Source organism: Phanerochaete carnosa (genome assembly GCF_000300595.1).
Source record: "Phanerochaete carnosa HHB-10118-sp unplaced genomic scaffold PHACAscaffold_10, whole genome shotgun sequence".
Lineage (NCBI taxonomy): Eukaryota > Fungi > Basidiomycota > Agaricomycetes > Polyporales > Phanerochaetaceae > Phanerochaete > Phanerochaete carnosa.
The window spans coordinates 1,881,812-1,908,385 of record NW_006767637.1 but is presented as its reverse complement, the minus strand read 5'-3'; the positions used below and the strand labels follow the sequence as shown (position 1 = coordinate 1,908,385).

At 57.6% G+C, this 26,574-nt stretch overlaps 9 protein-coding genes across 9 annotated transcripts; 3 read left to right on the top strand and 6 right to left on the bottom strand.

Annotated features, from left to right (window-relative positions):
- Nucleotides 1–151: 151 nt before the first annotated feature.
- PHACADRAFT_103739 (uncharacterized protein) lies at nucleotides 152–814 on the top strand (the record flags this gene model as incomplete). The annotated part of the gene is made up of 1 exon (XM_007400472.1): nucleotides 152–814. One exon carries the CDS (start codon nucleotides 152–154, stop codon nucleotides 812–814), a length of 663 nt encoding a protein of 220 aa, XP_007400534.1.
- Nucleotides 815–1,816: 1,002 nt separating this feature from the next.
- PHACADRAFT_68897 (uncharacterized protein) lies at nucleotides 1,817–2,288 on the top strand (the record flags this gene model as incomplete). Its single annotated transcript, XM_007400471.1, has 3 exons — nucleotides 1,817–1,885; nucleotides 1,945–2,183; nucleotides 2,243–2,288. Coding segments are annotated over 3 exons (354 nt in total), but the record flags the coding sequence as incomplete, so codon positions are not given.
- A 189-nt stretch (nucleotides 2,289–2,477) lies between these two features.
- On the bottom strand, nucleotides 2,478–4,971 carry PHACADRAFT_165961 (uncharacterized protein; the record flags this gene model as incomplete). Its single annotated transcript, XM_007400470.1, has 3 exons — nucleotides 2,478–2,676; nucleotides 2,735–4,303; nucleotides 4,334–4,971. The coding sequence occupies 3 exons, from the start codon at nucleotides 4,969–4,971 to the stop codon at nucleotides 2,478–2,480; spliced, it is 2,406 nt and encodes an 801-aa protein (XP_007400532.1).
- Nucleotides 4,972–5,110: 139 nt separating this feature from the next.
- On the bottom strand, nucleotides 5,111–6,705 carry PHACADRAFT_178027 (uncharacterized protein; the record flags this gene model as incomplete). The annotated part of the gene is made up of 3 exons (XM_007400469.1): nucleotides 6,185–6,705; nucleotides 5,704–6,099; nucleotides 5,111–5,646 (listed from the first exon to the last, which is right to left on the bottom strand). Coding segments are annotated over exons 1-3 (1,197 nt in total), but the record flags the coding sequence as incomplete, so codon positions are not given.
- A 466-nt stretch (nucleotides 6,706–7,171) lies between these two features.
- Nucleotides 7,172–8,071, bottom strand: PHACADRAFT_102903 (uncharacterized protein; the record flags this gene model as incomplete). The annotated part of the gene is made up of 2 exons (XM_007400468.1): nucleotides 7,172–7,514; nucleotides 7,584–8,071. Coding segments are annotated over 2 exons (831 nt in total), but the record flags the coding sequence as incomplete, so codon positions are not given.
- A 372-nt stretch (nucleotides 8,072–8,443) lies between these two features.
- On the bottom strand, nucleotides 8,444–9,164 carry PHACADRAFT_129318 (uncharacterized protein; the record flags this gene model as incomplete). Its single annotated transcript, XM_007400467.1, has 3 exons — nucleotides 8,872–9,164; nucleotides 8,641–8,812; nucleotides 8,444–8,579 (listed from the first exon to the last, which is right to left on the bottom strand). Coding segments are annotated over exons 1-3 (558 nt in total), but the record flags the coding sequence as incomplete, so codon positions are not given.
- Nucleotides 9,165–11,981: 2,817 nt separating this feature from the next.
- PHACADRAFT_152093 (uncharacterized protein) lies at nucleotides 11,982–15,520 on the bottom strand. Its single transcript, XM_007400466.1, has 8 exons — nucleotides 15,383–15,520; nucleotides 15,065–15,309; nucleotides 14,467–15,009; nucleotides 14,138–14,431; nucleotides 13,848–14,085; nucleotides 13,423–13,796; nucleotides 12,625–13,364; nucleotides 11,982–12,574 (listed from the first exon to the last, which is right to left on the bottom strand). Exons 1-7 carry the CDS (start codon nucleotides 15,492–15,494, stop codon nucleotides 13,041–13,043), a joined length of 2,130 nt encoding a protein of 709 aa, XP_007400528.1. The 5' UTR covers nucleotides 15,495–15,520; the 3' UTR covers nucleotides 11,982–12,574; nucleotides 12,625–13,040.
- Nucleotides 15,521–17,088: 1,568 nt separating this feature from the next.
- On the top strand, nucleotides 17,089–20,378 carry PHACADRAFT_213221 (uncharacterized protein). The gene is made up of 11 exons (XM_007400465.1): nucleotides 17,089–17,335; nucleotides 17,385–17,432; nucleotides 17,484–17,513; nucleotides 17,567–17,617; nucleotides 17,665–17,740; nucleotides 17,815–17,830; nucleotides 17,883–17,889; nucleotides 17,948–17,957; nucleotides 18,013–18,115; nucleotides 18,167–18,254; nucleotides 18,304–20,378. The coding sequence occupies exons 1-11, from the start codon at nucleotides 17,158–17,160 to the stop codon at nucleotides 19,605–19,607; spliced, it is 1,911 nt and encodes a 636-aa protein (XP_007400527.1). The 5' UTR covers nucleotides 17,089–17,157; the 3' UTR covers nucleotides 19,608–20,378.
- Nucleotides 20,379–23,676: 3,298 nt separating this feature from the next.
- PHACADRAFT_178020 (uncharacterized protein) lies at nucleotides 23,677–24,965 on the bottom strand. The gene is made up of 3 exons (XM_007400464.1): nucleotides 24,541–24,965; nucleotides 23,931–24,479; nucleotides 23,677–23,874 (listed from the first exon to the last, which is right to left on the bottom strand). Exons 1-3 carry the CDS (start codon nucleotides 24,931–24,933, stop codon nucleotides 23,806–23,808), a joined length of 1,011 nt encoding a protein of 336 aa, XP_007400526.1. The 5' UTR covers nucleotides 24,934–24,965; the 3' UTR covers nucleotides 23,677–23,805.
- Nucleotides 24,966–26,574: the final 1,609 nt, after the last annotated feature.

Here is a 26,574-nt window from a genome sequence, read left to right as displayed (position 1 = left end):
TCTTGCACAGGCGTTCAAGGCAATCAAGATCGCATACGGCGCAATCAATGATTAGTATACCGCCTCGGTGGCGGCGCCGCCGTTGGAGAATAACGCACACCTGCTTCCCTCTCCGACGTACCTATCTGGCGACCCACTCCCTGAAGGCTTGATGTTTATATGCAGGCTATCACCAGGCGGGGAGCGTTTCCTCTTGCATCGGGAAATCAAAGACGAAAGCAACGTTACCTGCTCGCGACTGTTCATTGCCACCCTGCCGTGTCCACAGGGCTCTGGTGCGCCTTCTGCCGCATCGTCTTCCGCGACTGCTTCGCAGATCGAGGTACTCGTCAAGTTTACCGATCGCTACAACTCTCGTGCGCACCGGCTCCTGGCATCCGCAGACCTCGCACCACACTTGTACTCGTGCTCGCTCGTGTGTGGAGGGCTGTACATGGTCGTGATGGCGCTCCTTCCCGGCCAGTCGATGGAGTATCTCGTCCAGATACAGAAGAAGGTTGTACCGCGGTCGGTCTTCGAGGACGTCGACGCTGCGATCAGGATGCTGCACACGGAGAGCATCGTCTTTGGCGACCTCCGGCAGCCGAACGTGATGTGTGTTCCTGAGTCGCGTGCGGAATCGGGCTCTGGGGCGACGGAGCGGCTGCGTGGGATGCTGGTCGACTTTGATTGGGCGGGCGCCGACGGCGAGGGCAGGTACCCTGCGACGGTGGACACAAGGAGGTTTGCGGCAGGCGTGGACAGGAACGGGGCGATGCGCAAGGAGCACGGCCTTGAGATGCTGGCGAGGTTGTCTGCGGTGTGCGGGCTATAGTGTCTCTGCACCCGTTCTTTGGTCGTTTCTGGCACTCCTGTCTGTGCCCCTAGCTTAGTGATCAACGGCATGTATCGCGGGTATATGCCTCAAGTGAAATACACCTAGCTGACCACCAGCAATAGCAAAAAATTTGTGAGCAATTTTGCTGACTGGCGCAGAGGCCCGGGGTAGCACGCAGGGTCCTGGCAGCGACGCCACAACGCTGGCGCCTCGTCGGACTTACCGACAATTCTTGCCAGTTTACCTTTACATACAACTCGGCTCAGTACGTCTCACATTCATCTCTCAAAAGGCTCATTTTGAATTTATTCAGCAGTTTGGAGAAAAGAAACAAGCACCAAGTAGCTGACCCCCGGCCTGCTGCTCATGCCACGTCAGTCTTGCCGGACGCGCTGGCACCCGAGTCTTGTCGCGCAGTGGCGTACGGAAATGAAGCTTGAAGTGCGCTTGTCAGCTTGTACAATGCCATTTTGCAATGCGTTAGATGCAGCACTGGCAGGCCTGCAAGGCATTTCACCTCGCCGTCTCGTGAACCGCCGCTTTGGCATGGATCTTGAAGGTCGCATGGGGAGAAGCTGTGGAGGCCCGAGTATGCGTCTGGCTGCTTTGGACTTTGCGTTACACATGAAACGGCTGCGCTGCACATTATGGCATGTGCCCGTCGCCGTCTCATTGACGTCCAGGTCGCACAGGGCGCAGTTTTCGCGGAGCCGAGTGCGCAAAAAGCACGCCAACGGTGGGTATAAAACCCGTAAGCGCATCGCGCAATTCTGCACAGCGCTCGCATCTTCAGCTCTCACACAGAACACTTCCAACACATCGAACCTAGACTCAAGCCCAAAGCATCTGAAACATGTACGCATGTCTCCCGCGTCAGTTGTATTAACTGCGAGCTCAAAAATCTCGCCGTGCCCGCTTCGCAGGTCTTCTACCACAGTCAGCTCCAGCACCGTCACCCTCACCGCCGAGGAGCAGCGCAAGCAGCTCCTGCGCGCGTACGACGAGGACTGGGAGCCCAAGCAGATCACCTACGACGCGCTCAAGCCCAAGACGCTCGCCCCGAGCCCCGTACGCCCCCTTTTCTCCTTCATCCGCGTCCGCGCCTGCTGACGACATGCCCTGCACAGGACACGGTGATCGTCGACGTGCGCGAGCCCGCCGAGCTCCTCGAGGGCCACATCCCGACCGCGCACAACCTCCCGCTGACGCACGTCCTCGCGGGCGGCTTCGCGCTCGACGCGCCCGCCTTCGAGGCGCAGTTCGGCTGGGCGAAGCCGCGCAAGGACCAGGAGGTCATCATCTACTGCAAAAAGGGCAAGCGCTCGTCCATCGCGGCCGACTCGGCCAAGAAGGCCGGGTACACCAAGTGAGTCGTGTACGTGCGCGGACGGGGGAGCAGATAGCTGACGGGCAACGTGCACCTAGCATCGTGGAGTACAGAGGCTCTTGGCTCGACTGGGCGACGCGCGAGGGCATCAAGACGCCTCCGGCGCAGTGAATCTCGGCTGGGTCCAAGTTTGTGTATGATAGGCCTGCGAGTAGACTAGGCGTATGCTCCAAATTATAATCCCACGTAATCCCAGGCACATGCGAATATATGTACTATGCTCAGCCCGTTCCTACGGCACAAGAAAGAAACAGCGTGAACGAAAGCTCCCACTCAATGCTCGACCCTCACCGCGACCCGCACGCCCTTGACGCCAGCATAGACCGTCGCGCCCTTCATGTCCTGCACGCCGAAGTGCACGCGCCCGCCACACGTGCGCGCCTGCTCCGCCGGCCGGTACGTGCACGCACACCCGTACGACAGGTGCACGCTCCCGTCCCGGTACGACGTGTACACCGTGTCCGCCTGCGACCTGCCGGAACATCCCAATGAGCACAAAGGCAAGAGACAAGAGAGAGACAAGAGCGCACCGAAACCCCCACCCGCCACGATCCCGCAGCTCGCCGCGGAGCAGGCCCGCGACGCCGCGCGCGTACGGCTCGCCGAGGCGCGTCTTGGCGTCGACGACGATGGCGTACGAGCCGACGAAGAACGGGCCCGGCGCCCGCGCGTGCGGGTGCGCACCGACGTACGCCACGAGCGCCGCCGCCAGGTCCGCGCGCGACTGGTACTCCGGCACCGAGACGTCGTCCGCGAGGTCCACCGCTGCCGCCGACGCGCCTGCTTCTGCGGCTTCTTCTACGGCCTCTGCGGCCTCTGTGTCCGGATCGGGGTCGGGGTTCGGGTCGGGGTCGGGGTCGGGGTTGGGTTCGGGCTGCTCTTGAGGTTGGGCGTGGAGAGGCACTTCGTCGGGTGGCGCTCGGGGCTGGACCCCCTGCTGCTGTTGCTGATGGAAAGCAAGCTGGGGCGCGGGCGCAGGTGAATGTGGTACAGTCTGACTGCTCGACGCCGGGTCTCCTGCATGGGCCACGGACTGAGGCGGCTGGGGCAGGGGCGGCGGCGGGATCTGACTCTGGTGCGAAGGGTGGTGGAGGGCAGCCGCCTGATGCTGCGTCCACGGATACGGAGCCTGGTGCGCCTCTGGCGTGTGCGCAGGGGCCACATCCTGCACGGCGCCCCAGACCTCGGCAACCCGCACGGGAGGGGGCGGCGGCCCCCGCACGAACGAGGAGACCTCGGTAAACTGCTCGGGATTCTGCGCGCACAGCTCTTCATGCGTCTGTAGGCGCGGCGCGTACGGTGCAGTGACGGTGGCGGTGGCAGCGGTGGCGGGAGGCTCGTGGTCGGGGCTGGGGCCCTGCGCGCTGTGACGCGGCTCGGCAGGTGCACGAGGGGCCGCCTCCGCCCGGTCAGCACAAGGGGCAGTCCCCGCCGACTGCTGCCTCCGCAGCGGCCGCACCCTCCGTTCCGCCCCCGCGGCCGACTCAGACGGCGCGCAAGAGCTAGGCCGCGGTTGGGTGCGGGGCGCACCCGTGATGGGCAGCTGCCACGTCAGGGACTGGTACGGCGCCTGCTGTGCCGCGGTGGTGGGGGCGGAGGCGGCGGGGGGTATGTCGCGTCGCGTCGCTTCTTGCGTGCTCGGCACCGAAGTGACGAACGGCGACGGCTCGAAGTCGGCCGCGTTGAACGCCGCCTGAGCGGCCGCCTTGCTCGTTGTGCTCTGCGGGCGCGCCGCCGCTGCCGCCTTAGCTTCGGCCTCGGCCCCAGGTTCTCGGCCCCACTGGCTCAGGTCGACGTACTCCATGACGACGTCCTCCGCGTTTTCTGCCTCCTCGCGGCGCGGCGCGTTCTCAGCTTCGCTCGCGTTCTCGGGCTCGGGCGCCGCGCCAGGCTGGACGAGCGTGAGCGACGACCCTTCAGATTCAGAGAGCACGTGCGCGTGCAGGTTCGCGCGGCGGCGGAGCAGCAGCGTCGGCGTGAGCGGCCGCTGGATGTCGAGCAGCGACACGGGCGCGGCGGGGGGCGTGCTCGGTCTCGGTGGTGGTGGTGGTGGTGCTGCCGCGGGCTGCGCCTGCGCCTCCACGGGGTGCTTCCTCGGCCTTCCTCTCGGCCTCTTCCCCGCCCCCTGCTCTCCCCCCGCCCCCGCACCAACAGCACCAGGGCCCTCATGCCCGCCGCCTGGCACGCCCGTCCGCGTCCGCGGCGCGTGCTTGCGCAAGTGCGCCGGGAGCGGCGGGCGCCCGCGGGGCCTGCCGGTCGGCGCGGGCCGCTTCTTGAGCGCGTCGGGCAGCCGCGGCCGGCCGCGCGGCCGCTTGGCGGGGGGCGTGGGACGCGGACCTGTGGGATGTGAACCTCCGGGCACGGCTGAGGAAGGACCTGCGTCTGACCTGGGGGCTGCACTTGCGCCTGCGCCTGGGGCTGCTGCTGCTGCTGTGTTTGGGGCGGCGGCGGCGGGCGGGGGCGAGCGGCGGCGCCAGGTGATCGTGTCGAGGTCGAGGTACCACTCGCCGTCCGAGTCGTCTGCACCAGACGGTCCTGGTGCATCGGGAACCGCCGCGAGGCCCGGGTGTCTCGCAGCTCTGTTTTGACGTCCCAAGGCCGGCGGGAGCACCCTGGCGCGTCCCGCGCCGATTGCACGTTCGTATGCGCGGTGCTCCTCCGCCAGCGCGCCCTCGTTCAGGAGCACGTTGTTTTGGGCTGCAGCGTTGATGACGTCGGCATGGCCCTGTGCGGTCGTCGGGTTCGCGCGCGGCGGGGTCAGCCCCATCAGGCGTGCGTTGACCGCACCGGCGGCGTTCAGAGCTTGCACCCATTGGTCGGTGTGGTCGGGAGGCGTCAGGAGGCGACTGCGCCTGCGTCTTGTAGACTGAAGCGCGACAGAGTCAGCACGGGCCACAATGTACAAGAAGCGGGCGTACCTGGAGGTCTGTTCTTCTTCCTTTTCCCTTGTCCACCCTTTGTGATTGAGTAGGATACGGTGGTGGACGCTTGCCCACAAAGTAGCGCTGGCCGGGTTTTAGCTGTCTTCGAGAAGTATCCAGCCATGCGGGTTTAACCTTTGCCCGAGATCGCAGACCCGCCTTTTCGCCTGAAGCGATGGTCGGTGGAGAACGTTCAGGTTCAGAGTCGAGAATTTCCACATCGACTGACATGGTTTCTTCAAAATCATCGCCTGGGAGAGGCGGTGGAGGCACCTCAGGGCTCAATGATTCTTCAGTGATGTGCTCTGTCTGCTCGACATCTTCATACAGGTCGGGCGCGGGGACCTCCGGAGAAATTTCTCGTGCCTTTCCTTTGCCCTTGCTTCGTGCAGCCTCAGTGGCGTACATCCCGTCGGATATACGCGCAGAGTTGTTTTGAGCGTTGGAAGGCGAGGGTGTCGATCGTTCTGAAACTTCAAAGCGTTGTTTCTTGTGTGATGGGCCAGGATTCGGAATAGTATCTATTTGAACATATGTATTAGAGCTTTCCGCAGGTCAAAGAGAGCAGTACAACATACCGGGGTTTCCGCTTATTGCCCGATTAGTTCTGGCTCTATCACCATCTGCCAGCCCGGGAGGAGCTGCAATCAAACCAGAAGGGATGGCACTTGGAGGTAGCCATCGCAGTGCGTCCAAGGACATGCGGAACTCCTCGGACGGGTTATAAGGAGGCGACTGAGTGTGAGGCTTCGTCTTGGGCCCAACACGAGTTTTGACTGTACTAGTTGTAGCCAGTGGGCCAGCTTGACGTGACGATGAATGGTCAGCGCGTTGTACCGTTATATCTGAGTCTGATGTCGGTGGTAGTGGCTCGGACGCGTCGGAAGCGTTCGAAGATGTGCTGGGCACGGCTAAAGGCGTCCACGTTGGAAGAACAAGGCCTTCCGCATCGCGTTCGGGTGTCTCTGGAGGTTCTAAAGACGCGTCAGCCTTCTGAAAAATCTCGTTTGCGCACGGAATATGGCACTCTGGGCGAGACTGAGTGGCATGAACACGTACTTGATCGGCCATTCGCGCGACTGCTGCCCATTCCAACCAGGCCCGTACTCCTGGCCTGTCTCCTGCTCCTACCTCTCGCTGCACCTGCGGACGGCGACTCATCAACCTCCATCGCGTCTTGGTTTTCAAACAAGTCTGCTTCCACTTCGTCAGAGTCTGTGGGAGCATCAGGAGATCGTGCGGGAGCGAAAGATCGCCTGCGATGAGCATCTGCGATGATCCTCTTTCTGTCTGAAAGCGGAGGCGGAGTACAAGAGCGAGCCATGTCGGCACTATTTAGATAGCTGGTAGGTTGAGTGAAGGCCCTGGTTGAGTCTTCTGAGAAAAGAGGTGGGTAATTGCGGACGGGGATCACGAACGCCGCCGGGCAGAACAGTGTTGCTCTGCAGACTGAGTGAAGTGAGATATAGTTCGAGCTGGGATCTGGTTATCCAGTGTACAAAATAAAACGCGCTATCTGACGAGAGGAGATGAGGACAGGGCGAGGCGGGGAGGAAGACACATGGAGGTAGCAGAGAAAGAGGCGGGAAACTGTCACGTGCCCCTTCGCTTTTTCGGCTGTGACCGACTAGGCCGACGCGATGCTCCTCGCGGTCCACCGACCCCGCCGCAGCGCGCACCGCACACATCGTCCACAGAGCCTTCACATCCCGGCCTGCTCAAAATCCAGCGCTTGCTCGTTGAGATCTGCAATCAGTGCCGCATCCAATTTTGGCTCTGTCCGCCATCACTGACGCTGGGCGTGCAGACGCGGACACTCCGCCGTGGATGGCGTTGGACAGCAGAGTGAGATACACGCCTCCGAGGCAAGCGAAAATAATGCAAGAGTCCTTCGCAGTCAGGCTATGATATAGGCTGTTGTGGTAATCTACATAGAAGCTGTATATTCCGCACTTGAATCTGTTCAATCTACAGATAATATCTAAAGTGGGGGTGCCTGCGAAACCATTCGTTGTCACCTTAAAAAGCTCAAAGTATTTCAGCGACTCACTTATCGCCCAAGTCTCCAAGATCCTCGCCGAGGAGGCCCTTCCTGCGCTGATACACACTGACACCGCGCTCGATGCCCTCGGCGCGGTCGCGGAGCCGGTTGTCGCGGCGGTAGCTCCACCAGAGGCACGCGCCGGCGACGAGCGCGACCGCGTAGCACGCCAGGTTGATCGCGTGCCCGGGGACGAAGCGCGGCGCCCACTCGGCGCTGTAGATCCAGCCCGAGGCGATGCCGCCGAGGTTGCCCATCGAGAAGACGAGGCCCGTCGCGGCCGCGCGCTTGTTCGAGCCTGCGACGTTCTGCGCGAGCCACGACCACATCGTCGAGATCGGGACAAACCTAGGGGCGCCGGGTGAGTGCCCAGGGGAGCAGAAGGAAATGAAAAGGAAAAAGCGGGAGGGTGCGCACATGAACATGACGAGGAAGAACATCCCGTAGCGCACCGTGTCGTCCGTCTCGGCGATGAGCACGACGAGCGCGACCATGACGACGCCGATGGGCACGGCGTAGTGCACGAAGCGGGCGCCCCAGCGGTCCGTCGTCCAGCCGGCACCGAGGACGAGCGCGAAGCCGACAAAGTACGGCCACACGGCCATGACCGTCGCGCCCGTGCCGGTGTGCCCGAGTCCGGCGACGACCGTCGGCAGGCTGAGCACGACGCTGTACACGGGGATGTAGTTCGCAAAGTACGCGAGCCCCCAGAGGTACGTCCGCGGGTCCGTGAACGCGCTCGTGATCTGCGCACGCGAGAAGCCCTCGTGTGCCTTCAGCGCGCGGTCCGCCTCGTTCGTGAGGACGACGATCTGCCGCTCGCGCTCGCTCAGCCAGGACGCGGTGTCGGGCGAGGCGGTTAGGAAGAGCAGGGTGAGCAGCCCGAAACCGATCGTGATGATGCCCTCGACGATGAAGATCCATCTTGGGCAGTAGGGTCAGAGAGCAGAAACGGAAATTACAGGAGCATTGAAGCGTACTGCCACCCTGCAATACCGTCTACGCCGTCGAGTGCATGGATTGCTGTAGCTAGCAAGCCACCTAGCATTGGGGGCGCGTAAGCCCGGCATGTAAGTCAGTCTCCGCATGAACTCACCGAAAGCTCCTGTCAGCTTTTAAAAAATATGAGCATTCTCAAATGTGCATCAGATATGGTCAAAACATACAGATACGGACGAATACAACACAGAGAATCGACGACCCTGCATGGGGCGGGGATACCACGAACCCACTGCCAAAGTAACCTTTTGAGTGAGCAGCCTTGCCTCAATGATGCGCAGCCAAATCCTTACTCCAGAAGACGATACCCGGCAGGAAGCCAGCCTCCGCGAGACCGAGGAAGAATCTGGCTGTGGACAGACCGGCCGAGGACTTGACCAGCGACGTCAGGCAGCAAATCACGCCCCAGATGATCTACCCATAACATAGGACAGGTCATCAGCCCACAACAGAAGCGTTTTACCACAGCACTGACAGTCATGACCGGGATGTACCAGCGAGGGCTGGTCCGCTTGATGATAATGTTGGACGGCGTCTCAAAGACGACGTAGCCGACGAAGAAGATCGACACCGCGAGGTTGTACTGGTTCGAGCTCAGATTGAGCGCAGCGGCCAGCCCGAGGACCCTGGCGTTTCCTATGTTCGCACTGAAGATCTGCGGGTCAACGGTTGCACATGTGTGTGTGCCGAGCATGGCTCTGCATACCGGTCGATGTAGGAGCTGAGATAGAGCAGAACTGCGACAGGAAGGACATGCATGTCGACTTTGCGCCACGCCCACTTGATCTCGTCTTTGCTGAACTGCGCGAGCGGGTTTTCGTCCTGGGCGTCTTCCGACGTCGTCTCGTCATACTTGTCCAAAGACTTGTGCTCCTCCGTGGCAGGAACGGTCTTCTCTGGGTCTGCGTGCTGGTACTCTGGGTTAGTCAGCCTAGAAGAGCTGTGAATGGTAGCCATATCGTCGAGTGGAAAGACGAAAGCAGGGCGATATCTCGAGCTCAAGCCTGGAACAACGGCGCTTTGACTAGAACTATATAGTGCGCTTATCAGGGAGAAGAAGGCGATTTCGAACGTTATCGGAGCAATTTTGAGCGAATCACCATCACCGGAAGCAGCGGTGTGTCGTGGTGCATATCGGCATCGGGACGAAAGAGGAACAGACCAAGATGAGCACTGCAAGCTTCCAGATCACGCAAGCCAACGCAATGAGGTGATAGAGCGCTTTACTACCCCTAAGCGACAGAAGAGACCAGGATAATGGCGTGATGGCTGCATGATATGATGTCGAGATTCAAAGTTTTCGATAGGGACGTGTGAAGTTGCGCGGTTCTGCTGTTCTTTAGTTTTCGAAACGAGCATGCACTAGAACTTTTTGGCAACGATTTTGACTCACGTCTGACGGTAGACCCGCTGACATATGAGCCAACACTCTGAGTTTTTTACGAGAGCGAAAGAGTCCTAATGTGGCATGCATCTCAGCACAGAGCAGAGGGTCAACCACGCAGCAGCCTCCGCAAGAACGACCGGCGAAGCCGGACTACCCAGGTGATCCACCACAGATCCAGGACAAAAAACAACTAAGCCAGTATAGAAAGCATAGTACATTACAGCAGCATCGGAGAGAGATGAAGCAGACGGAAATTCTTGACTCTCGGAGCGCTGGACGCAGCCTGAGGTTGGCGACAGAGGCTTGAGCGTCGGGTCGGGCGGCCGCTCGATCCCATCAACCTTGTGGCGCGGAATATCCCGTGCCGACATCTCCGAGTCACGCGTGCCGAGCTTGGTTTAGAACGAACGTCGATCATCCTCCGAGGCTTACATCGCACTGCCGCTTTTCTTCCAGAATTGAAGCAAAAGAATTTTTGCAGATTTGCTTCATTGGCAATATCCGGCTCATTTGGGCCTTAGAAGGCTCTTCTTTGTGTTGAATGAAGGTTCGTGAGTTTTGCCAGTCACGTGCTAAATGCTCATGGTTTCTGCAGGCACGAGGAGCAGCAACCTAAAACTCAAAAGCTATGGTTGTTCCGATCCTTAAAATTGCCATTCTCGGCTCGGGACCCTCTGCGTTCTATGCCGCTTCTCGTATACTTTCGGTACTGCCGAAGACGGACGAGTTGCAAAAAGCAGTCCGCATACATATGTTCGACCGTCTGTGGGCCCCACACGGTCTCGTACGATACGGTGTCGCACCGGACCATCCGGAAGTCAAGGTGAGATTCTCGCTCCACTCAATGTTGCCTGCATTGGGAGATGTTTCGACGAGCCCAAACAGTTTTTTTATGACACGTAAAGCCCCAATTTCCGGCCATCATGCGCTTAGTGGGCCCCAGCTGGCGTGCGCACAATATTTGAGCTGCGATGCTGAATTCTTCCAGGATATCTGACGATGTCCGAGTGGCCACGCCTTCCTTTGAGACGACTTGCTCCGTTGTTTCACACTATACTGATTGGAGTTATGTTCCACGTTTACAGAATTGCATGCATAAATTTCACGAAATCGCTTCCGATCCACGGGTCAGCTTCTTTGGCAATGTAGAGGTGCTCCCGCCGCCAATTAGCTTCCCGGAGAGCCTCACATGGCCGCATCTTCAGACCCGGAGACCGGACGACGATGGCCAAGCGAACAAGCCAATGGGATTGAGAGACTATCTTTATGGATTCAAAAGAGCGGGAAAAGCCCCGTTCAGGATTCTACCGCACCGTCTCAGTCCGCTACGGTTCAACGGGGAGCTGTCCGCTGGCGAAGGTCGCTATTTACTGCACCCCAATCCCGGGCACGCGACGATGATCAGACTGAACGGCATTTTCCAGTGTTACACTCATCTTCTGATCGCGTCTGGAGCGCCTGTACCCATTCTCCACCCGGCCCTGGCTCCCGTCGATTGCAAGATCGTCCCAGCACTCGATGTCGTGTATTGGTACACCGGCCATCCAAATTCTACCATTGAACTGATGCACTATGCAATGCCTGACTCTCTACCGGAACACATCACGGTTATCGGCAATGGAAATGTCGCACTGGATTGTGCGCGCATCCTGCTCTCAGACCCTGCTCGTCTCAAGCCCTATGGTCTTCCCAGCAACGTCTTGAAAGTCCTTGAATCAAGTAAGGTCAAGCATGTATCTATCATCGGCAGGCGTGGCCCTCGAGAGGCGAGCTTCGCGCCAAAAGAGCTCCGCGAGATGATGAACCTCGAGAGCGTCGCCTTCACCGGCGTCGACCCAGACATCCTGGCGCATGCCGAAAGCGGGAACAAGCTCGAACGTCGGGAGCAGCGTGTCATGGACATCTTCAGGAAGGGCACCGCGCTCAAGGTCGGCGACGCGGGCGTGAAGCGCACCTGGAGCCTCGACTTCTGGCAGACGGCGACGGGCGTGACGGCCGCGGACGGCTCTGCGCTGGAGCGCGACTCGGCCGGACCCATGTGCCTCACGCTCGCGCGCACGCGCCCGGGCACGGGCACCAACAAAGTCGAGACGACGGACGAGACGACTGTGCACGAGACGGGGCTCGTCATCACCGCGCTCGGCCAGCGGTGCACGCCGGAGACGACGCCGTTCTGCGACCCCGCGCTCGGGCACGTGCGCACCGTCGGCGGCTCGTTCACACATCCCGAGGCGACCGCGCCGCTGCCGACGGGCCAGGCCGCCGCTGCCGCAACGGCCGTGCAGACACCCGAATCCGCGCCCGCGGCAGGCCAGACGGCCACGACGTCGCCGTTGGCTGACCCTGACGTTGCCTCCGCGGATGCCGCTGCTCCTCCCTTGCAAACGACGAACCGGCGTCCCGCAGTATACGGCCAGGTCATCCACCCGATCACGGGTGAGCCCCTGTCGAACATCTTCGCGACGGGCTGGGCGGGCCGCGGAGCCAAGGGCGTGCTCGCCTCGACGATGCTCGACGCGCATGCGGTGGGCGAGGCGATCGTCGACGACTGGCTTCGGTACATGAGGGAACAAGAAGACTGGAAGTCCGTAGAGCAAGCTCCGGCTGGCTCAGCGTCCGGTACGGAGGACGTCAAGCAGCGCAACGAGCCCGTACCGGACGTAGACGAACCGGAAGGCTTCGGCGCCGACGAGCCTGCGGCGGCGAAGCGCGATGCGGCCGAAGAAAAAAGGATACACCCCACAGTCCTCTACGAAGTGAAGGGCGTCGACGCGCCGCCGACGCTCGCGGAGATATACCACGTCAAGGGCGACAAACGCCGCCTGCCGCTCGGCCCACGGACAGTCCTGAACCGCATCATCACGGGCATGCACGCGCAAGAATTCCGCTCGACGCACCCCGTGATGACGTACCCCGAGTTCGTCGAGCTCCAGGAGCGGGAGGCCTCGTGGTCGGAGGTGGCTGGCGAGCCCGTGCGGTTGGGTTGGGAGGACGTCGTCAAGTACTTGCGGCGCAGCGATGGGTGAGTGCAGTGCGGTCTGGACGTGATTGGAGTGCTCATTCTCTGCTCAGCACGCTGAAGTGGTTTTCGCATCTGAAAGGCGAACGGCCGTATCAATGGCGTGCGAGTGAACTGGTTCCCAAAGAGGTCCAGACGGATGCGCCGGCTGTCGAGCAAGCACAGGCAGAAGATTCCCGACCGGAGAACGCGGAGGCAACCCCCGAACCAGAGAAAACAACCTGAATTTGACACAACCTTAGACGGATGGACCATCACTCAGCATCTATCTCAGTGTAATGTTCATTTAATGCACCTATAGCGCTTCCACATGAAGCATTCCATTTTTACCGAGAATCTACTGCACGTTGAATGTTAAAGGTATGCAAAAGGCTATAAAGCCTTCAGTCTCGAATACATAATACATACATCAGCGAACAACGAAAGTAATCTGTGAAAAAACAACGGAGAGCCAGCTACATCCGTCGGCTTACATGCTCATCTCCTCGCGCTGCTGCTGCATCTTGTGCTTCTCGTAGCACTCGAGCGTAACGCTCGCCAGGAAGCCCGGTATGCACTGCTGATCCTCAACCCAGTAGCGCACCAGCTGCGGCAAGTCCTCGGGCCCGCCGTCACCCTGTGCGACGAGCTGCATGCGCATGCCCTCATTGTCCTTCGTTGGCTGGAACACGAACGCCGCGTCGAGGTCGAACTGTGACGTCACGCGCACCTGGCCATTCGGGTAGAACGCGAGTTTCACGCCGAGGATCGTCGCGATCGCCTCCTTGAACTCGTCCGTCTTGGCAGCAAAAACCTGTATTGCCGTGAGGTCAACGGCGGCCGCAGCCAGAGGAGGGAGGGAAGATACGCACCTGTCTGAGCCGGAGCAGCCGCTTCTCCTTCTGCTTCAGCTCCTGCTCAAGCTCCTCCTTCTCGCGGTTCACAACCTCGTAGCTCTCGCGCGGCACGAGCTCCTCGTTCTGACTCCCACCCCCTACTACACCGCTCTCCTCGAGGTCCTTTAGTCGCCTCAGCAACGCCTCGTTCTCGCCCTTCAGGCGGTCCATGGCTGCCTGGCTGAGGTCCACCCACTGCTGCGCAGGATTGTTACGCATGGTCAGGACGCGTGCGCCAGGCGGCAGATGCCTGCCAGCGCCAATTTCGCCGCGCAGCTCGAAGAGTGTTTGCTCGAGGCTGTCGATCTGTTCGAGTTGCTTCTCGTTCGCCTCCTCGGCCTCTTGTAATGCTACAGTATCTCCTGAGTGCCGTCGGGCTCAGAGCCACTATAGCTACTCACCTTGTTCAGCCTGGGCTTTCGCAGCCTTTTCGTGCTCCAGATCCTCGAGGAGCTCTTGCCGAGGCCGCCCGCCACCCAGAGAAGAAGGATCACCCCCAAGGTCATCAATTTCTTTCTCCATTTGTTCGATGGTAGCACGATAGTCTGCCACGAGGGCCTCGAGATGCTCCACTCGGCTCTGAGTCGCTTCTTCAACCTTGATTCCATCTTGGGATGCTTCCTCTGCAGCAAAGCTCGCCTGAATGTGTTGTTCAATGCGCATATAACCTCGCGGAAACATAGGGACGTACTACCATAGCTTTTAGGAAGCCGACGTCTCTTTCTGCGAGCTGTGTGCGGTGCTCGATGCGATCGGCCTTATCCTTGACAACTTCCAGCTCGTGGCGTAGCTGATCCACTGTCTGCTGTTCTTCCTGCAGCTCGCCTTGCAGTTCGCTCATCTCGGCCTCGCGTTGACGAAGAAGTGCCATGTTGGAACCATGTTCTTCTAGGAGACGCGCATAGGTTAGGCGAAGCTCAGACAAGCTTTGAGTGACAGAGACTGGAGTCTTTGAGGGTTCCGCAGACTTCGCCGCCCTAAGGTACTCGTTAGCCGGACAATGAGTATGGTTGCCAGTACGCACCATCCATCCCGCTCTTTCTGCGCAGCATCAAGTTTGGCTTCCAGCTTAACCACCTTCTCTCGCAGCTCCTCAGTAGCCCTAGCCTTTCTCTCCAGGTCGCGTTTTTGCTCCTTAAGGACCTCGATGTTCGTGTGACGTTGTCTTAGCGTCGTCAGCTCCGTGTTCATCTTTGCATTCTCGGCCTCAATCTTCCTGACATGATCCGCCTGTCGGTGCAACTCTTCACGGACAACCGACCAGCTCTCGTCTTCGACCTCGCGATGCGACGCGTTCGCCTGCGCGAACGAGAGGTCTTCGAATTGCTCTTGCAGTTCGTCGTAAGCGTGACTGCGTTCGTCTGCGACTTTCCGAAATCCGGCAAGTTCTTCTTGAAGTACCTCGACCTGTTGTTGTAGTGCGGCGATCTCAGACCTTTGGGACGCGATGGTGTGTGTCGTGCCGCGACTCAGCTCGGAGTGCGCGTCCTCGAGGTCGGCATTCTGTTCGCGGAGGGCAATGTACGAGTTACGCAGAGCACGGATGTCGCTGTCCGATTTACGCTGGGTGACTACTTCGCATTCCAGGCTTGGACGCGATGAGGGACGCGATACGCACCTTCTCCTCTTCTCGCTCGGTCCGCTCGCGCTCCTTCTCTTCGCGCTCCTGTTGTTCACGCTCAGCGAGCCATCGCTTGTCAGCCTCGAGGCGTTCGATGAGGATGTCCTTCTCGCGGAGCTTTGTTTCGAGCTCGACCTTTGCGGCCTGTGCGGCGACCAGCTGCCGCTCGAGGGATGCGCTCGCAACGTGTGAGGTGAAAACTTGCGTGCGCTGCTTGCGTTTCGCTGTGGAGAGCTGAGGGTCTGGCATGAAGGAGGCAGCGAGAGAGAACGGTGAGACACTCCGAGTGGCGGCCCCGAGGATGCGCACACACACCTCGTTCGAGCTCCGCAGCCAGTGAATCTCGTTTTATCGCTGTCGAGCGCAACGAATTTGATGCCAGTCTGCTCGATGACGAAGCCGGTGTCGTGAACCTGTTACTCATCATGGCCAGTGGAGGATGATGGCAGTCGTTGGTCGTTCCGCGTCCGAACGCGTCTCGCCCGCTTCACGTTTGGGCGCTAAGTATTCGGTCCGATTTCTGCTGAATTTTCTGCGAACTCTAATGCACACACACTTGTGATAACTATCAAGCGAGAAAAATGCATAGATGAGACAGGCAAATACACTGTGAGTACTGGATAGTATCTTAGGGCACATGAATACAGTAGTCAGTGGTAAAAAGCTACGCTTGCGAGACAGGTCGTCGACCGGTTAGGGGAGTGCTGTCCGCATTATTGAGGGACAGTCGGTGGTGAGTAGTGACGAAGACGTTTATCGATTCAGCGCTGCAGGCAGAATAATCGTCTAACATGTCAGGGCAGCGATCGTCAGGAGCTTTCGAGTGGCTGACACGCTGGACCGAGTGGAATACGGCGTCATCGAATCGAGCCCATGTGACCGGAGAAGGGGAAGGGTCGAGAGTGTCTATGGCAGGCTGAATGGAGGCGTAGAGAGGCTGAGATGGGACATAAGGCGTCCAAGGCATTGGTACGCCGGATTTCAACATCCTGTCGGTTAGGCGAGCTTGCTCGAGCTCCCAGTCAAGAGACATCCTGAAGGTCGGTAGGCTCGGCATGTGCGTCTTATCAACAATCCGCGGGGAGAGCCCACTGGATTCGGATCGCGACCGCGAGCGGGTAGAGCAGCGCGAAGTGATACTGTCCCAAGCATTCAGCAGGGATGGGCGAGTAAACGATGAGTTGGACCGCTGGCGAACGTCTGTCTTCGAAGTAAAGCGTGGGATGAGGCTACACTTAGGCGCATGTCGTGGATCCGGGGAATAATTGCATTCCTCTACCAAGCATCTGATGCGGTCCAACCACTCGTCGTTCTTGCGAAACTCGCACTAGTCAGAGGACTGCATGAGCGATGGCTTGCCTAGAATAATTACACATTTCTAAGAATGAGGAGGCTTACCTCCATGTGGCGCTCGTCTATTGAGCTGCGTATACCATATAGGAAAGATTTCCGAGGCGACGAGAGCTTCCAGGAACGGGGTGTGAATTTCCATGCCTTTGACGTCTTCTCCCGTACGCCGCCAGTTACAGGCGAATGAGTAGGCAAATGCAAAGCTTCACCGGCGAGGCGACGCTGGCGGAGGTAAGTACAGAGAAAGACAAAGGTTGAAGCAAAAAGCACAGCAAAGAGAACGACGAGAACTGTAGTCACGACGTAGGATGGGAATGTCGGTGACATGGCGAGCGTACCGCGATCAAGGTGAATAGCGGCAGTTCAGGGCATGAAGAACACTGTCAAACTCGCCGCTGTTAAGGTCAGATGTCTTGTGGTCAGCCTGGACAGCCATCTGTGGATAGAACTTGTCAGCCACTGATGTCCGCCAATATGTCTGGTCAGTTCTAAAACTGATCACGTACAAAGAGACAGCATGTACCGCACGAACGCGGGGTAATTTCCAGAACATCTAAAGAAATACGTAGGTCTTCGTTCCTCATGTTAGATGCTCGCTATATGCATAGGAGGGAGCCAGGCGTCTGGAACTTTGATGGCGTATCACTGGCGCATCAAACACGCATCAAATCTAGCCCAAATACGCCGTGACCCGTTCCGGCTTGCAAGCACTACCACCATCCACCCATACCACACGCGCCATGGAAGATGAATACCTTTCGGACCTGACCGACGTCGAGGAGGAAGAGGTCCAGGATACTCTATCTTCATCAAAGAAGGCCCGGGGTAAGGCAGTGAAGGGAGACACCTCGACGTACCGGATACAGGGGGCTCTTAATGCCCCCCGTGCGACTACCTACAATGCTCAACATATCTTCGGTGAGTCTTGAAGATCGTGTATAAACCCGACTGGACTAAAAGGCTGTAGACCAACTGGAGGCAGGAGACATCGACCTGGAAGCGGAATACCAACGAGGTGCGTTCTATAACCCCGTTGTTGAGAGCACGCGTTCATATACGTTTTCAGACGTCGTCTGGCCTATTGCGAAGCAAATTGGTGCGTTTATGGTGGAACAGTAATCTTCCTTGATGTCTCAATAATGCACATAGGCCTCATTGACTCCGTCTTCCGCAACTTCTACATCCCCCCGGTCATCTTTGGTGCGTCGCCTCTTCGGATTCAAGACCTGTGATTGACCGAAGAGTAGCTGTCACGTATCATAGCGATGGCTCTGAGAAGCGAGTTTGTATTGACGGGAAGCAGCGGTTGACGTCCATCCAAAAGTGTGTACAGATCGATTATCCCGTCGTTATTGCCCGCTGACTTCCATGTCGTTCCCTCCGCACGAATGATTCAGATTTATGAAAGGCATAGTACGTACCCAGGCTATTTTAGTTGTCATTGTCCTGACCTTCAATTCAATAGATCCCTCGTGAGCTTTTCCATCTGTGATATGGTGGTTGATATACTGAAGACGAAGTGCATTTCAGACAAAGATGTGTAAGTAGGGCCAACCGACGTCAGGCTTGTACACTCTAATGCTATTTGTTCTTAGATTCACAGGAGACAAATTCTTTTACAAGGAGAACCCGAGTCGGACAGAGAGGGGGAAGCTACTGCCCACTCAATACAAGAAGGTTTTCGCCAACAAGCAGATTGTTAGTACTCCCGCTATCGAGTCATTTGACACTATTAAACGATTTTTAAAGGTTTGCATAGAGTATACACATCTAGACGAAGGCAGCGAGCGGGAAATCTTTCAGCGGGTCCAATTGGGCATGGCACTGACACCGGCCGGTGGGTTTTACATTCTTTTGGCTTTCTTCTGGTGCTCAACGCTCTACAGAAAAATTGCAAGCTGTTAGCAGCCCATCGAGCCAGTTCGTACGTACCCTCCTCGCTCTATACGTGCACAATCAGCTCGGCAGGAAAAGCCACAAGAACAAGAACCAGATCCTCCAATGGGACACTTCCCGTGGTACTGACTTCCGTTGCGTGGCATCTGCGGTGTATTGTACTACCAAGGCCAGCAATGCGGAACCGGCCATGAGCTCGCTGACCAAGTGGCTGCAACAGCCAGAAGAGCTCGACGAGCACTTCTGCAAGAGCCTGCACGACACGTTCAAGATTTTCGTTTCGCTCACAAAGCACCGGAAATGGCGCAGCTGCTTCGACATCTACGACAAGAACAAGCTACTCAAGGTCTCTCCCGCCGAGTTCATCACGATAACTGTCCTCATACACCGCCAGAAGGGCAAGTTTACCATGAGTCAGCTCTCTGAGGCCATCGAGCAGATGAGGCTCGATATCCGCCAGGTCGAGGCGGATGTGCGGATGAACAGTCGATGCTTCAAGCACATGTTCGGGTTCATCAATAAGCTCAAGGCGAGCCAATTCCACGCAGACCCCGAGAATGACGTGGCGGCCGTGGCCATCAGGAGCCTGTATGCTGAAGACGAGCCTCACGACGCGAACTCGGAGGACGGGAGCGAGGACGAGGATGAGGGCGTCGACCAGCTCGACGCGACGCCTGCGCCCACGAAGGCCAAGTCGAAGGCCAAGGCGATGCTGTCCAAGCGCAAGCGCGCCAAGGCGAGCAGCGACGACGAGGACAACGCGGAGTATCACCCGAACAAGCGGCCCCTCACGAAACAGTCGTCATCCACGAAGAAGTCGTCTGCGCACGCCGCGAAGCGTGAGTCGTCGAGTGAAATCGCGCCGCCACCCTCGTCCGCGCCGCCGCCGTACAGCACGCAGCCCCAGACCGACCGGCTCGAGGCGATTCGCCACGCGAAGGCGTTCCAGCAGCAGCCGGGCGCGCCGCAACCGCCGCCGCACCAACAGCAGCAGCAACAGGCGCTCCCGCCCGGGTGGCCGAACATCAGCGCGGCGCTCGGCACGGGGTACTCGTCGTCGGAGCTCTCTCGCGCGCTTCTGGAGCGCCTCGGCATCACGCAGGGCCCGCAGCCGTACGCACCGCCACAGCCGCCCCAACCGCCGCCGAGCATGCCGTACCCGCCCGAGCCGTACGGTCAGCAGCAGCAACAACGCAACCCGCCGCCGCCGATACCGCGGATGCCGAGCGGGAGCCACTATCCAGCGGGGGATAGCGGGTACCAACATCGGGGAGGCGGCGCACCACCGTATTAGGCTCGGGATCGCGTCTTGGGGCCGGATCGTTTCGTTCTTGGCGGACGTGTTCGCCCTGAGTGCTGGCCTCGGATGATGCATGCTTTGAGTTTTGGCCACTGTACGTAACCTAGGAACGCAATATCTTCTTGACCTCTCTCTTCTTGACCTCACAAAATTCGGATATCTTAGGAACGGGCTGAGCATATATTTTCACATGGACCTAGCATTACGTTGATTATAGCTCGGGGCATACACCAAGTCTAGTCAGGGGCCTGCTATACACAAACTTGGATTCAACCAAGCTTCACTGCGTCGGAGGCGTCTTAATACCCTCCCGCGTCGCCCAGTCGAGCCAAGAGCCTCTGTACTCCACAATGCTAGGTGTACGTTGTCTATTAGTACCTGCTCCTCGTCCGCGTGCGCGCGCTCTACTCACTTGGTGTAACCGGCCTTCTTCGCAGAGTCGGCCGCAATGGATGAGCGCTTGCCCTTCTTGCAGTAGATGATGACCTCCTGGTCTTTGCGCGGCTTCGTCCAGCCGAACTGCGCCTCGAAGGCCGAGTCGTCGAGCGCGAAGCCACCGGTGAGGACGTACGTCAGCGGGAGGTTGTGCGCGGTCGGGATGTGGCCCTCGAGGAGCTCGGCGGGCTCGCGCACGTCGACGATCACCGTGTCCTGTATGGTAGCGCAGTCGTCAGCGTGCGTACGCAACTGCGGGAGGAAACGAGGCGTACGGGGTTCGGGGCGAGCGTCTTTGGCTTGAGCCCGTCATATGTGACCTGCTTGGGCTCCCAGTCTTCGTCGTACGCGCGCAGGAGCTGCGTACGCTGCTCTTCGGCGGTGTCGCCTCTCGGAAGAACGAACCTGCTGAGCGGTGTGGCGAATCCGCGGCGAGGCTGGTGAGGCGTGTGGACGCGGAGGCGAGGCAGAGAACGTGCGTACATGTTTCAGATGCTTGGGGTTGGGTTTGGTGTGTGGGAGCTGAGTGCACGAGCGCTGTGCTGAATTGCGCAATGCGCTAGCGGGCTTTATAGCGTGCTCGATTGCGCCCTTGGCTCCGAAATGCTGGGCCGTGCACGACCTGGGGGTCAATGAGGCGACGGCAGATGCATACCACAATAGTCGGCGCAATACTTTCAATGAAGTCCTCAGTGCAAAGTGAGTATTGATGTACTCGGGGTCTGCATGGAGAGTGGTAGAGTTGGGTGATGGGAGTGATCCGCCTTGCACGTTCGGCACCGAAGGCGGGCTGCTAGCCTGGAGGAATTGACGGGTGATCGAGGAATGCATCGCGGAGGATGTCTCTGTCGCTCTTTCTGAAGGCCACGGGAGCGGCGGTGGGTTTCTGAAAAGTGAGGCCGCATTTTAGCAGTCACTCTGAGGCGGCCTCCACGACCGAAAAGGGCTCACAGGGCGACCGAGCGAGACGTCCGTTTGTTGCTACATTGCAAGAATTGCTAATTCGCGATTTGAAAGTTGATAGGCGCACTTCATATCAGCTGCTCTAAGTTCCACTGCGCGACAAGACTGGAGTGCTAGGCTGCCAGCGTGTCAGGCACGACTGCGACGTGGCAAGAGTAACAGAAACGCACCTAGCTCTCTCCTAGGGCTAAAGCTTCCAAAATATTATTACATACAGTCTGTACCAGCCGTCTAGAAGATCAATATGCGAGGCTATGCCAGGTCGCATGCAAAAGATAGATGGTGGTACGAGCGAAGATTCAGAGGCGCCAGCCTTGTGGCGGCCGCGTGAAGCGCGCTGCTCGTCCCCCCCTCATCCAGTGATTATGATCCTGCGTGCTACACCGGCCCATTGTTGCGCTTGCCAGCGAAAATTACATATCAATATTATCCTCGTGTACATTGCTGTCATTCGTGACGCGTGCGAGCAGCCTTTCGACTAGGACGTCCATTCCGCCTAGTGCAATGGTTCGACGTTCCAACGTTACGTTCATGGATCATCGATAGCGGCGCCAGCCCATTCTATGTCGTGAAGCTGAAGTTTTAATTGAGTACGAATGAACAATGTCAGGCGGCGCGGTGTCCTCACCAGGCAACTGGAGGAACGCCCCACCGGGCGCAGCGTTCGAGAGCAGGCTCGTCGGCGCCAGGTCCCTCGGCCTCTTCAATAACCATGTCCAGCGCAAGCGCGGCTGAGGGCCTGCGTGCACGGCGGGTGCAATAGGCAAGTTTGTCTGTCCTCGCCGGGTAACGAGCAGCAAGGCGCCCTTGACGAGTACGCGCTCCAATGAAAGGCCGATGTTCATTGCCCTGAAGACGCCAACGGCGGATTTGGCGTTCGCAGTACAGGTGATGTGGTAACATCATGGTGGGGCAAGTTCAATGTCAAGATGAGGCTGAGTTGAGAGGGATATCCTTCTCGACTCATACTCATCTTGAAATGAGTAGCAGAGGCAGTAAAGTCTCGCAGCGCAGAATGGGCTAGATTGTGGGTTTTATTGGATGCACCCACCGAAACGCTACGCTGATCATTGTGCTTCGCCGAAGTTTGAACGAGTCTCAGCCTCACGCCCACCCCGGCGCGCACTGCCTTCAAGTACTTGACAACGCCTGTGTCGGGTTCAAGATAGACTTATAATTTTGTTAGGATGCGCATCGTGTATCCTGACGTAATCGAGCAGCCTGCCATAACCTCTCGGTGTTGGCTAGTGGACATTAGGAGGAGGTGTCGGATTCGGGATGACTGGATTCGTCTGGCTTGGTGTAGGGAGAATCCTCGAACTTTGGATGAAGGAGCCCTGCATTGAAGTGTCGTGATTAGAGGACGGCTAAAATAGAGATATAGAGCTTACTGAGACGGCGGATCTCTGTAAACGAGGTGTTCTTGCCGTGTGCTAAGATGGAGCTGTACAAGTCGCAAAAATGTGTACCCCACTGTGTCTCATTCCCTTCGCTGCCCATCTTGTGTCAAGTTCGGCAAACTTTCCAAAATCCACCGTTTGCACTGCCATTGCAGGAAAGCTTTAATGTGAGCTTCCGCCATAACGTCGAGAGCAAGAAGCAGCTATTCTGTTCGAGAAACACCGGAAGTGAAGTGGGGGCAGTTAGTCTCCACTGGGTATAGCTGAATTGGCTAGAGCTGTGCTATGTTTTCAACGAGAGAGCTTTCAAGATGCTATCTGCTGACACCAGTACACACGTAAGAGGGCCGTTGAGGGTCTCGAGATCGGCGAGCAGCAACTTGATTGCCGTGGGTTTCGACTGATCAAGGGATAGCTTGCTCGTGGGGGAAGGTGAGAATGAAGTCGCATCCTCGTTGAACAAGTTGAAGTTGTAACGCGTCTAATCAGTATACTCTTTCCACTTTATAGATAGACGCCAGGTCGAGATCGTGCCCGCTCGCGACGAGCCACGAGTGACTTGTCCAATGACCTCGGTCTCCTGCGTTGGCGGGCCGCGACGTCAAGGTGCAGCAGGAAACCCCTGACGAGTACGCGTTCGAATACGACGACGATCATCACTCCAAATACATTTTTCAGGGAGATGGACTTCTCGGCCTCCGACCTGTCCTCATGTGCCCCTTGGGACGTGGCGGATAGACGGGTCCCTCCGGGACGTAGAGCATCCAGAGAATGGCGGGAGGTCCTGAGCAGCAGCAGGCGGTTGCGCATGCGTTCCAGGTTCTTGGCCCACATGCGTTCATCCTGGACCCACTCTTCCAAACATACGGCGAGACCGAATTTCCCATGCGCTTTGACACCGACTAGGGTCGGGGCTCAACGCGCCGGCAGCCGCGCAGATCAGTCTCCTTCATATCACTGTGGCATACCTGTACAAGAGCTGGCTTGTGTAACTGCTTGTGTCCATAAGATTCTCTTCACATTGGCGATTGGGTCTGCGGTGTTGAATTGTTTGAGGATATTCGCAGGCGTACTGCAGGCGAAGCCTGGATCATATTTTGGTCGTCAAGTGCCAGGAGCTGGTACATTAGGCAATCGTTTGTCTGAGTTAACTTAGGTACACAGGTTGATCGTGCTGTCCGGATGGAAGTAAATATGCACGTATCCCTTTCACCAGCTCATATCTCTGTCAAGTTCATATAGCTTGAGACAGTCTTAGCTCATCTGATTTCACTCTAGAGCTACACATAGCAGATAGGCGACGATTAGACGGACTAGCGAAACCAGTAACACGTGTGAAAACAGCCGTCGTGGTCGCGGTCCAAGGAAATCGGGCGGCTGCAATGGTTCTCAGACTACAGCTCATCCGTTGGCGTGAGGTCCTCAGGAGGGGAGGGCACAAGACCAATACGTTTATCAGGCAGCTACAAAGGCACCGTTACTATCCGTCGCGCTGCTGATGGCTGAAAAAATTGCGTACCATTCGTCTGTAGAACATAGCCCACGCGTCTGACAGTTCGCGTAACAGCTCCTGCCGCCTGCAGGTAATCATGCCAGAGGGGCATCGAGCGCGATTGAAGTCGACGAGAATGACGCGCTTGTCCGGCAGGACAAGGATATTACGGGGGTGCACGTCGCCATGCACGACATACGCACGGTGCACCTCGTAGAGCGCGCGCATGGCCTTGTCTGCGAGCTTCTCGGTCAAAACGTCGTGCGTGAGCTGCCGCGCGCCGGGAAAGTACTCTAGGAGAAGCGCATCGAGGGGGACCTTGCGCCACTGCAGCTCGCCGTGAACGGAATGGGCGATGTTAGGAAGGGCAAGGATCTCCTCCATCCGCCCGCGATCGAGCTGCAGCCATCCGTAGCACCGTGGCACAATACCACCTTTATCGCAAGTGCCATAATGCTGCAGGTGCGCGTAGGCCTCCTTCTCCCCCTCGAACGGATCATACTCTACGCATGACTCGGCTTCTGGATCGTACGGAGGCTGCCAATTCGGCCAGTCGATCGTGTCCCGATCTGTAAACTAGTACAAAAGAACCGTGGCGTTGAGCATAGAGACTCGAGATTTGAAAGAAGTCGCTTACAATCTTAAGCAGACGGATCTCCTCGCCGAGGCGCACGGTGAACATAAGCGTATTCCCACGTTTGTTCAACTGCTCCATGAGGACAGCCTCTTTAGGAAGACTCGTCATCTGCAGTGGTGGCGGCTTTTGATAGTCCTCGAGGGGATAATGAGTCTCGAAGAGCCGATACTCCCTTACGTCAAGAAGATTGGTCCCGTAGGATAGTGACAGAGGGTTGAGGCCTGACTTGGCGACCATGTCCCTGCACGCCGCCAGCAGCTCGGGGGTATCGTTCGAGTGGAATATTTCGAGAGAAAAAGGAGAAAGGTTGGGCAACGGTGGGTTCGCGTCGAAAAAGTTCTGTTCGGGATAATGCTGGAGGATTGCTGCACCGATGTCAAGGCCGGACATCATTTTGTAGTGGTAGCCAGCGAGGAGGTGCGTGGGTCAAGGCTAAAAAGTGATTGAATACAAGTCTTATGGTCACCAGCCGCCACAATCTTACCTTTCTTCCTAGAGCGGAAGAATGAAAGTGAGAACTGCGTCGATCGCTTTTGTCTCCTGTCGAGCGTTAGATTATCCACCTGTAACCTAGCAGCTAGATCCGGGACTACGGTGGCCTCACAGCAAAAGAGATAGGTGCCATAAGTATAATTGGTAATCTATCAGCAAAAAAATCGGTCGTAGATCAGAGAAGGGTTACTATACAAGCGCCTAACAGTCTGGTGGACGCTGGCAATGCAAGGACAGGCGATACCAGGCTGGTAATGCAATGCAATCTCAGCCCAGACCGGTATGTCAATATCATTCCGTTCCCATCATGATATCACTAGACATGACATGACCTGCTCGTCCCAGATCTCGGTGGTGACGCGACGTCACATGCACCATCTTCCAAGACGTGACTTTCGTCAGCCTTCGCCTCTATGTCGACTCTTCGAAGACAAGTCAAAGGTTCGTTTGACCTCCCCTAAATTCATTTTTGATGTATTTCCTCTTATATTTTGATTTATATAGAGGGCACTGGTTGCTCTGTACCTCTTACTTCCCCACCACCATGCCACAGGTCTCGTCAGGCGGACGCCTCCCCCTTTCCTGCCTCTGTACCACTCAGGCTGTTGCTGCCGCCACCATCACCATACCACATACAGTGCCCACGAACTGCTCGACGCCGTTTTTGGGACTCAATTGCGGACGCTTGCACCTGTACGGCCTCGATGTATGCGTTCACTGACAACTCGTGGCCGATCCGGGTGCGTTTCTCCTTCCTTTCGTGCCGTGTACGTTTTTCTCTTGCCGCTAACACAATTTTTCATGTGCCCACCGAGATAACTGAACGGCGCGAATCTCGCGGGTGGCATGGCAAGCAGTGGCCTGCTCTCGTTGGTTGGACCCGTACATTCAACGGCAAGAGCGCCGCTGTGCTCGGCATTGCACCTGCAGTGGTGCTCGGGGCGTTCGCTGCAGACAGTGTATGTACTATGCCTAGCTTGCGGCTTCAGTATTCTCACTGACAGTACGGTCAACTGACCGCATATATGGTAGCCGCGATGTCGGCTCCCACCCCCCATTCTTGCTTACACAGGCTCATATAAGGTGCGTGGCCCGCATATATGCACTTTTTTATCCATTTTCTCATGCACAGATCCTCGTTAGACATATTTTCTCATCCGATAAGCTGTTTCTCAAACATATTATGACACCTAATGTACGCCGCAACTGTGTAGCTCATTCGTTGTGTTGTTCACTCATGGAGCTTTATAATCAGCACTCAGGCTTAGCTGTGCGCGCATAGAACATGGCAGCAAGGAACAACTTGTGAGGTGCGTGCTCTCAGGTGCACACTTTCTCTATCAAATGGAGCTAACAAGCAGGACGACTAGGACATTCCAACATCTGGTGCTGCCTGGCGCACCTATCAAAATGGTGGGCACGCTGGCACCAATACGCGTGGCAGCACCTCATGATATGTGCACTGCATCCACTGTATGCGTCGCAATCTGTAGGCTCCCACGTGATGGACGCTCACATGTGCGATCAGGATTCAATCCCCAC

What these genes read in the sequence shown, in the direction of transcription:
- PHACADRAFT_152093 (XM_007400466.1), bottom strand. Translation starts at nt 15,494, where the DNA reads ATGATGAGTAACAGGTTCACGACACCGGCTTCGTCATCGAGCAGACTG. An exon ending in GCTTCCTAAAAGCTATGGTA is followed by an intron (nt 14,086 to 14,137) that starts GTACGTCCCTAT and finishes CAACACATTCAG; the next exon opens with GCGAGCTTTGCTGCAGAGGA. An exon ending in GAAAGCCCAGGCTGAACAAG is followed by an intron (nt 13,797 to 13,847) that starts GTGAGTAGCTAT and finishes GAGATACTGTAG; the next exon opens with CATTACAAGAGGCCGAGGAG.
- PHACADRAFT_178020 (XM_007400464.1), bottom strand. Translation starts at nt 24,933, where the DNA reads ATGATGTCCGGCCTTGACATCGGTGCAGCAATCCTCCAGCATTATCCC. An exon ending in AGATCCGTCTGCTTAAGATT is followed by an intron (nt 24,480 to 24,540) that starts GTAAGCGACTTC and finishes CTTTTGTACTAG; the next exon opens with TTTACAGATCGGGACACGAT. An exon ending in CTATGTTCTACAGACGAATG is followed by an intron (nt 23,875 to 23,930) that starts GTACGCAATTTT and finishes GTGCCTTTGTAG; the next exon opens with CTGCCTGATAAACGTATTGG.
- PHACADRAFT_213221 (XM_007400465.1), top strand. Translation starts at nt 17,158, where the DNA reads ATGGAAGATGAATACCTTTCGGACCTGACCGACGTCGAGGAGGAAGAG. An exon ending in CAATGCTCAACATATCTTCG is followed by an intron (nt 17,336 to 17,384) that starts GTGAGTCTTGAA and finishes AAAAGGCTGTAG; the next exon opens with ACCAACTGGAGGCAGGAGAC. An exon ending in GGAAGCGGAATACCAACGAG is followed by an intron (nt 17,433 to 17,483) that starts GTGCGTTCTATA and finishes ATACGTTTTCAG; the next exon opens with ACGTCGTCTGGCCTATTGCG.